The 8,640-nt window shown below is 69.7% G+C and overlaps 1 protein-coding gene across 2 annotated transcripts; it reads right to left on the bottom strand.

The window, feature by feature from the left end:
• Positions 1–558: 558 nt before the first annotated feature.
• LOC121496164 (mitotic spindle positioning) lies at positions 559–7,478 on the bottom strand. 2 transcript variants are annotated; one of them, XM_041764473.1, is made up of 5 exons: positions 7,324–7,478; positions 2,623–4,279; positions 2,067–2,194; positions 1,341–1,379; positions 559–873 (listed from the first exon to the last, which is right to left on the bottom strand). In XM_041764473.1, the coding sequence occupies exons 2-5, from the start codon at positions 4,223–4,225 to the stop codon at positions 793–795; spliced, it is 1,851 nt and encodes a 616-aa protein (XP_041620407.1). In that variant the 5' UTR covers positions 4,226–4,279; positions 7,324–7,478; the 3' UTR covers positions 559–792. The 2 variants fall into 2 exon arrangements, with proteins under 2 accessions (XP_041620407.1, XP_041620408.1); XM_041764474.1 differs by lacking the exon at positions 7,324–7,478 and adding an exon at positions 5,146–5,981.
• Between the last annotated feature and the right edge of the window lie 1,162 nt (positions 7,479–8,640).

Here is an 8,640-nt window from a genome sequence, read left to right as displayed (position 1 = left end):
GGAGGCGCTGAGTTAGAGCCGAGCGCCCCCGGGGGGCAGTCGGGTCACCACCCGGGGCACAGGCGCCCTGGGGACCCCCGGGCCACACAGGGGGCGGCGGCAGAGCCAGGATGGAGCCCAGGATGACCGGTGAGCCCGACTAATGACCCCTCTTCCCGCCGACACCAGGAGGGGCCGCGGCTGATGCCCTGGGGAGGGCACACGGGGACCCCCGGCCTCACCCACTGGGCGAGGCTTGACCCTGGCAGCCCCGGGGTGGGCAGAGGCACGAACACCAGGGGGCAGGCAGGGCGCCCGGCCTCTCCCGCTCGGCGTCTGGGTGGGCAGGTCGCCGGCCGGTGGACTGCAGCGGACAGGCCCCTCTCTGCCCCTTGCCCGCCAGGTGCCTGGGGTCGGGGTTTGGAGTGGGCGCCCCGGGCCTGCGGCTCCTCCAGGGGCAGCCCTCCGCCCTCAGACCAGCAGGGGCGTCCTGCCCAGGGCGGGGGCGCGGGGACCTGCCTCCTCCCACTCTGACCTGAGAGCTTGGGCAGAGCCTTAGAAGCAGAATCGACACGGGCCTCGTTTCGTCCCCAGTTTTAGCCACAGAAAGCAGAACAACGTCTCCAGGAAGATAAAAACAGAAGAGAACCCCCTCCCGCCGAGCGCGCATCTGCCCCCAGAGCGGCGCGGGACCCGGGTCGTCGGGTCCTGGATTCTCACAGGGGCCTCCTTCCCACGGGGCAGGGGGGACCGGCCACCGTCTCCGCTCCCGCGGCGCCGCAGGGCAGGGGTGACGGCGCCCCACCCGTCGGCTCAGTCCTTGCTGAAGATGCCCGCTTCCCAGCGCTGTGCCATGGCGTTCTTGTGGTGGGTCACCCGCGTGGCTTCCAGCACCTGCGGGAGGAGGCGCAGGATCCCCATCAGGGTCCCAACTCCCAGGAGGGATCTAGAACATGGGCAGCTCAGGCCTTTCCCCTCCCCTATTTCAGACCCTCTACCTCTGGTAATAGCACCAAGCGACGGGCTAAGCCACACTGAGACCCACAGCAGGCCAAGTGCCAGAGCCAGACATCTCGGACTCAGTTCAAAAAACGTACTCCGCAAACCCAGGGAAGTGGCTGGCTATGTGCACGCTCAGACGAACCCCTCTTTCTGTCTGTCCCAAACCTTCACTGTGTGGTCAAGAGGTGGCAGGTAGACCTCAGTCACGGCCCCGAAAGCAGGTCCCCGCAAAGTCCACCCCCGGCCGGCAGTAAGGGTCCGAGTCCCCGCGCCCAGAAGGGCTGTGGTGGCCCCGACGCAGGGGCAGGGGGCACAGCAGGTGGGGGGACCGGCGGCTGGTCCCCGGGGGCAGCACTCACCTCCGAGTCGATGCGGTCTAGGGAGTTGATGCTGGCGTACTGCAGGAGGGAACGAGCGTCAGCCCCGCCCCAGAGCCCGCGGGGCCACCACCGACCCCCCAGGTGTCCCCCGACTGGCCCGAGCTCAAAGCTGCGCACCCGTGTCCCCCCAGGGCTCCCCTCCATCACGGCCTGATGCCCCCGGAGAACCGTGTTCTCTCTGCAAAAGTCTGGCCGCGCCAGGCCCTCGCCCAGGCTCACAGAGGCTGTGCTCTTGTGACACGCGCTTGACCGAGGGTCAGCGGGGGCAAGTCCTTGCTGGGACGTGGGACTTGCCCCACGTCACACACCCGCAAGGGGCAGGACTGGGATTTGGGGGGGGGACATGGCTCCCTGGTCACAGACTGGGGCATGTGGAGTCGGGTCACCGCTCGGGAGCACAGAGCGTGTGACCAGACCCGGCTCTCGGGTCCCACGGACGCAGTGCGTCAGCGCCCCGTGCACGGCACACACGGACGATGTGCAGCGACGACAGCCGTGGACACGGGACAACAGTGGGGGGACGTGGCTGACCTGTCCCCGTCCTCCTCCTTCAGACTATTTCGGGGGGAGGCCTCCCGGAGGGGAACTCCACTGAGGTGGCCCTGACAGCAGAAGCCCCGACACGAACAGACACCGGTTTACCCACTCCGCACTTCCCACACGGGGGAAACTGAGGCACAGCCACCCTCAGGTGCCGGGACTCACCCGCTGCTCCTTCTTCCTCTGCCCAGGAGCAGCCTGGGCAGGGCTGTCTACCGTCCACACGAGGCCGGAGTGCAGCTGGACGGGGCTGAAGAAGTGGGCCTCGGACACGGAGTAGCGGCCGGTGACGCCTGCGGGCGGGAGGGCGGTGGGGAGCGTCTCAGGTCCCCTGAAGGCAGGAGCCCCTGGCCGGGAAGCGGGGTCAGTACAGGAAACGGCGAACGGACGGACCGATGCCGGACAGAGCAGATGGCCCGCGGGGAACGGATCAGAGGGGCCGGAGCCCCGGTCAGGAGCCGCGCGGACAGAGGGGCCGCCCGGCCACAGATGCAATGTCCCCCCACCCGGAGGACGCGACGCCCGCGGGTATAAGGCAGAAAACCCACAGTCGACACCTCTCCCCAAAATCTCCCGCTCAAGAGTCGGCGAGGGGGGGGTAGTGGACGGAATCCCCCGACGCCCCGTCACTCCCACGCCCCCCAACCCCACCGCATCCTAGACCCCACGCCCCATCGCACCCAGCCGCGCCCCCAGGCCCATCGCGCCCCCTCATCCTAACCCGAGGCCGCGGAGGAGCTCCTGGAGCCCGGCTCCCGGTCCTCATCCTCGGCAGGCGGGGAGAAGACCTCCGGGAACAGCGCGCTCCGCCGCTCGGCCGCTACCTCCCGCTCGCGCCGCAGGACGCTCTCCACCTCCCTGTCCAGCAGCTCCGACGACGCGGACCTCTGCAGCCTCGACGCCAGCGCGGAGCCCCGGTCCCAGCCTCGGGCGCGGGCGGCCTCCGGCGGGGGCGCGTCGGGAACCCGGAACCGCAGGGGACTCAGGTGGAAGTACTCCCAGGGGATGACCGCCCCGTGGGTGCGCGGGGGCCCCGAGGGGGGCCTGCTGCTCCTCTGCCTCGCGCCCCAGGGCTTTCCGGAGGGTCCCGAGAGAGGCGTCCGGGCGCGCGCGGCCTCCCCCGCCGGCGCCCCACGGGTCGGGCCTGGCGCCTGCGAGGCCGGGGACGTGGGCGGGGGGCTCCCGGGGCGCAGGTAGGGCGGGGAGGGCTCCGGCGGGGCGCGGCTCACCTTCCCTGGCTCATCCAGGACGGAGTCTGAGCTGCGCGCTCTGCGGAGCCCAGGCTGCGCCCCGGGGGAGGCCGCGCCCCGCCTGCTCTGCAGCCCCTGCCGGTGGGCCTCCTCCCGCTGCGTCTCCTGCGCCAAGTCCCGCTGCACGTAGAGGGACGGGCGCCCTCGCTCGCGCCGGGGGGCGGGGAGGAGGCCCACCCTGGCCAGCAGCGGCCGGCTGGGGACCTGCACCAGCTCCTGCTGGGCGTGGGCCTGCGGCAGCCCCCTCCGCTCCCGCAGGTCCGCTTCCCGCTCCTGGGCCAGCCGGATCTCCCGCTCGATGGGGGTCTCCGTGGGGAGCTCTGGGGCCCCCCCTTGGTCCGGGGAGCCGGGGTCACCCGCAGCCCGGACGCCAGAGGCAGCAGGCGGGATGCTCTCGCTCTTCTCTTCCAGGACCACCTCCCTCTCCTGGGGCTTCGGCGGGACCATGTACCCGTTGGCCAGGAACAGCCCGCTGGGGGGCCGGGGGGCCTGGCTGGCCCCCCGGGGGGCTCGTGTGGGGGCCGCCCGGGTCGGAGGGTGGAGCGCGCCCCCCGCACTGGCCTGCTCCAGACTCAGGAACTGCTGCCTGGCTGCCAGGAAGTCGATCTGCTCCCTGTCCACCGCATCGTCCCCCGGGGGCCCCGACGGGGCTTGGCTGGGGTCCCGGGGGTCCTGCGGGCCGGGGGCGCCATGGAGCGTGGCCACCGTGCTGCTCTTCCGGAGGGCCTGGTCCTGGATGACCGCCCGGCGCTCCCGCTCCAGGTCCCGCGGCCCTCGAGCCTGGGCGTCCCTTGCGTCCCGGCGGAAGGCCGTCACCTCCTCCTCGCCGTCAGCCTTCCCGGAGAGCGTCCACGGCGACGGCTGGCCCGGGAGGGACGCCCCAGTCCTGGCCGTGCTCGACCAGGCCTCTCGGTCAGTGGGCCACGCCGGTGGCCTGTCCTGGCCCCAGCCACTGGCCTCGGGCGCCACATCCAGCACCTCAAACGTGTAGCTGGCGTCTTCATCGGGGGCCAGGCCAGCCAGGCGGGGCGAGTGAGGGATGCTGAAGATGGGGTATCTGGTCACGCGGTCCATGTCCCGGGGGTCTCAGCTTGGCCACGGCTCTGCGGCGGAGACGCTCTGCGCTCGCTGAGGGACGAGGAGGGAACGGGGCCAAGGGGTCAGGGAACAGGAGGCAGCACTCGGGGGAGAGGCACACCTTGCAGTCCCTTCCAGGGCAAAGTCCTGGCCAAAGGGCCTCTGTGGTTGGTGCAGGGGTGAGTAAATGCCCCAGCCCGCCAATCAGGGCGCTCTACCCTCTGGCCTCTGTGATTGGCTCAGGGATGGACATGTGACCCAACCTGCCAGAGACCTGAAATCCTGATCCTGAGATTTGGCAATTACCTAGGAAAATCGGACCCTCTGCCCGCTGGGCTTGTTGGGCCGCTGGGATTGTTTGGACTCCTGGATCCAGCTGTACCTGAAGCCCACCCCTCTTCTGACCCACCAGTTTGCCCCATGAGCGTCTAACGTTTGCAGGTGTCCCCCAATCTCGGCTCGCAGATGCTGCCCCGCACCTCACCTCCCCCAGCCCATCCCCAGGCCGCCTCCCTGGGCCCCAGGAGCATGTGCATCCGCCTCCCTCCCGGCGCCCACTCTGAGGTTCCTTCTGTGATTTTTTTCCTTCGGGGGGGCCTGTCCCTCACGAACAGATGTGAGGTGGGGAGACTGAGACTTAGGGAGGGAGGAGGGGAGGCAGGGATGGGCATCCGGGGTCCCTCCGCGGCACCTGCCCAGGGCACACGGTCCCTTCCCAGTCGGCCCTCCGCCCCCCGAGCCATAAAGCCATGACAGGCTGTGGACCTTGTCCTGCTGGGCCCGGAAGGCCCCGGAGCCTCTGGCCACACCTTGATCTGGTGCCCCCCGCCCCGGGGGGGGCGGCTGGCGCCCTTCAAGCCTCGGGGTTCTGCTGAGCACAGATGCAGGAGCCCCCTCCCCCCGCCAAGGCCATGCACCTGCGCTCATAGCTCCGTGGCTCCCGGCCTCCCTGGAGTGCGGCCTTCCTCTGGCCTCCGCGCAGACCCCCAGGCCTCGCAGCTGTCCCTACCCCAAACCCGACCTCCGCGTCCTCCTCCTGCAGCTCCCTCTGCCTGGAGGACCTTCACGTCTGCCCCTCTACAGCCCTCTTAGCTGCAGCCCACGGGACACCTCCTCCAGGGAGCCCCCGCCCCGCCACCCCCTGAGGTTGCCCTGGCCTTGGAGCCTGTTGTCTGAGCATCCTGTGCTGCCTGGCCCGGCACCCAAGTTGGGCGTCACCTCTTCACAGCTGGGGAGGGAAGAGTGGCTGTTCCCAGTCCTTGGAGCAGCCCTTGGCCGTGTCCCCACCCCCAGTTCTGTCGGAGTCACTACGTCCAACGTCCGCTGCCTGTAGGTCAGCTTGCTTGTAAAAACTGTCATTCTAGGGGAAATGCGGCCCTCCCTGCGCCGGAGGAGTGGCACCGAGCACCGTGAAGTCCATCACGGGAACCGTGTCGCCGCCGCGTGCAGCTAGTCGGCTTCCGTGTCAAACCCGGAAGCCGTAACTGGAAAAGCGACGGTTAAGAGCAAGCAGGCTGGGGTCCCCCACGGCAGGGCCGCCCCGGAGGTCACGGGCTGGGTGCATCTCTGAGAGGGTCATAGGTCATTGCAGTCTTGTCCTCCCCCCGGGCCGAAGCCGTCAGGTCCCCCTCCTCTGGTCTGGTATACAGCACGTACTTAATAAAGACTGAACACGCCGCGGGCTCTGCAAACACCGCTCATTCCGGGGCCTGCCCGGCGGGGTCTGTTCAGCCACAGACCTGGCCGCCCCCCACCCCCCGGGCCTCCCCTCGGCCCCCAGGCCCTGGAGGTCCCCTGGGAGGGCAGGCGCCGGAGGGGTGACGCAGGGCTGTTTGCAGATCTCGGAGCCACCCGGGGACACTCACTCCAGGAAAGAAAACCACCTGCCCCGAGGGTGTCGGGGTCCGGGTCGGGCGGGGCACGGGCGGGGCTCGGGCGGGGCACAGTTTCCCCTTGGCCATTCCTGCGGGGTGATTCACGGAGGCCCCGGGGCGGGGCTCGGGCTCAAGGCCCCAGGGCCCCACTAGCTCGCGGGCTGGCCTCTGTGTGCACACCTGGAGGTGGAGTCGGCGGCAGTCGGCCCCACCCCAGAGCCTGTCATGCAGTCGGTGCCCTGTACCTGGTATACAGTGGGTGCTACATAAATGCTAGCCTGGGTGTGGGGGTGCTGATAGTATCACTATTATTTAAACCCTGGGCTCCGCGTGGGTGAGTTGGGAGGATGCTGCCCCCACCGGGGCCCGCGGTGGTCGCACAGCTGGTGACAGAGGGCAGGTCCCCAAGCCTGAGCCTCCTCTTCCAGGAAGCTCCCCACCCCGGAGCTCCCGGCCGGCCCCACCCGCGTCACGCCGGTACCGACGGGTCTGGGGTTTATGGCCCGTGCACCTGCTTCCTCGTCAGCAACCAGGAGGGCCCAGGGCTCAGAGAGGGCAAGGTCACACAGCAAGGAGGGCCTCGCTGGGGGGCGATGGTCCTCCTGGGGCCCTGCGGGACGGAGCCCCCGCTCCCGAGACCCCTGGGCTCTCACCAGTCCCCACAGCCCCTCCGCCGCCCCCCTCCCAGGCGGAGGCTGCCCCACCCACCGCTCCTCCTGTGTGTCCCGAGCAGACCCTGGACCCCATGGGGGTGTCACGCGCCGCTCAAGGCCTCCGCAAGCACGGCTCTGGCTGGCACTCATAAAGTTTCTCCGGAAACTTCCAGATTTCTCAGAACCAACGAGGGTTCCAATCAGACCCCTCCACTGGAGGCTCAGGGCTCGAGGTTGTGGGATTTGGAGGCTGGAAGCCCAGGGCAGACAGGGAGCCTCTGCTCCCCCAGGTGGGGGTGGGGCAGGAAGGACAGAGACCCCGCGACCTCAGAGACCCCTGGGGCCCAGAGCAAGGGAGGCCCCCGCCAGCCCTGAAAGCCCAGCTGGTCCGGGAGGAGACGGGGCGGGGAGTGGAGGACCCGCCTCCCTCCACCCCAAGGATGACCCGCAGGTGAGCACATGCCCGAGTCGAGCCCCGCCCCACACGGGACCCCGCCACACCCGACCTTGGTGTCCCCCCCCCCCCCCGCCCCCTGCCCCCCCCCCCCCACCGCGTGCCCAGCCTCACCTGCCAGCTCCGGGCCCCAGCGGCCTCCAAGCTCGGCTCCGGCTCTGTCCACAGGCACCGAGACTCCTGGCGCCGCCCTGCCCACGGGTTGCCAGGGGAGAGGGCCCTGCCTGGGGGAGGCAGGGGCACCCCCTCCTCCCTGGCCCCACCTCGGCTCGGGAAACAAAGTCCAGAGGCGGAGGGAGAAAGATGATACCCGGGCGGGGCGGAGGGCAGGCACCGTGCCCGCTGCACACTGTCCCTCGGCCCGGGGCCTCCAGCCCCACGGAGCCAGAACTCACCGGAAGCCTCTTTCCAGCTGCGGTCAGGCTCCCCAGCACCCCAGAAACGGGGTGTCCCTACCCAGAGTCACACCGCAGGCCCTGCCGCAGCGCCCCCACCGCCTGGCTCAGCCCACCCTTTGGGGCTACTACCCCAGAGAGCTCCTTTCTGCTGCAGGCCTCGCCTGCGAGTCCGGGTTGGGGGCTGTTCCGCCGGGCCTGGGTTCAAATCCCACCAAGCCCCTCTGAGCCTGTTCCCTCCTCTGAACAGGGACGTTACAGAGCTGGGAGGACCTCCCGGGCCACTTCCCAACGGGGACGTGACGAGGGCCAGAGAACGTCAGCAGGATGGCAATGCCCAGGCCCCACCGACCGATGGTGGCACCGAGGCTCGCCACAGCCGGGGGCGCGGGCCAGGCACTCTGCCGTCCTGCCTGATTCCGGTCGAAGCTCAGGGAACCCGTCAGGGCTGCAGGAGCCCAGCGACTTTGCAGGGTGGAGCCGTGGCCGGTGGGCAGTCTACACTGAACGGGGCTTGCACCTCCTGCTCTGGGGTTCTGTCCTGACGGCCTCTTGGCTGACTGTGGGGCCCCTCTGACCCTCAGTCTCTTCTTTCAGCAATGGTAGGACTGGGATTTGAAGCAGCATCTCTCCCCCCCCCATCGTATGTACCTCACCCTGTTGCTTATATAGGGAAACTGAGGCCCCCAAAGGCCAGAACTGGATCACCCGGTAGAGGGGACAACGTCCTGCCCCTGAACTGGGGCAGCCTCCCACTCAGGGTTCATAAGGCCTGAGGTATAGACAGGCGAGCTGAGGCCCCGCAGGTGCAGGTGGCAGCCACTGTGCACCTGCTGGGGGTGGGGGTGGGGTCTCTGGGGCTGTGGGTCCAGCAGGGGGCAGCCTCACAGCCAAAGGGTGGGGCGGGAGGGCAGGTCCTGCCCCCACCAGCTGTGCCTTGTCCCCAGGTGCCGTCAGGCGGGCACAGGTGGGGGCTGCACTGACACCCACCCTCGGCCCGGGGGGAGCCCCAGAGCGCGGGGCTGCGGACCCACGG

The sequence above is a fragment of the Vulpes lagopus genome, chromosome 7 (genome assembly GCF_018345385.1).
Source record: "Vulpes lagopus strain Blue_001 chromosome 7, ASM1834538v1, whole genome shotgun sequence".
NCBI lineage: Eukaryota > Metazoa > Chordata > Mammalia > Carnivora > Canidae > Vulpes > Vulpes lagopus.
Note: the sequence above shows the minus strand (reverse complement) of the source record. Positions and strands in the feature narration are given on the sequence as shown.

Excerpts from the sequence above, each read along its gene's own strand:
- LOC121496164 (XM_041764473.1), bottom strand. The coding sequence starts at position 4,225 with ATGGACCGCGTGACCAGATACCCCATCTTCAGCATCCCTCACTCGCCC. Across the intron at positions 2,195-2,622 it reads GAGCTCCTCCGCGGCCTCGG|GCGTCACCGGCCGCTACTCC; the intron begins GTTAGGATGAGG and ends TCCCGCCCGCAG. Across the intron at positions 874-1,340 it reads TAGACCGCATCGACTCGGAG|GTGCTGGAAGCCACGCGGGT; the intron begins GTGAGTGCTGCC and ends CTCCTCCCGCAG.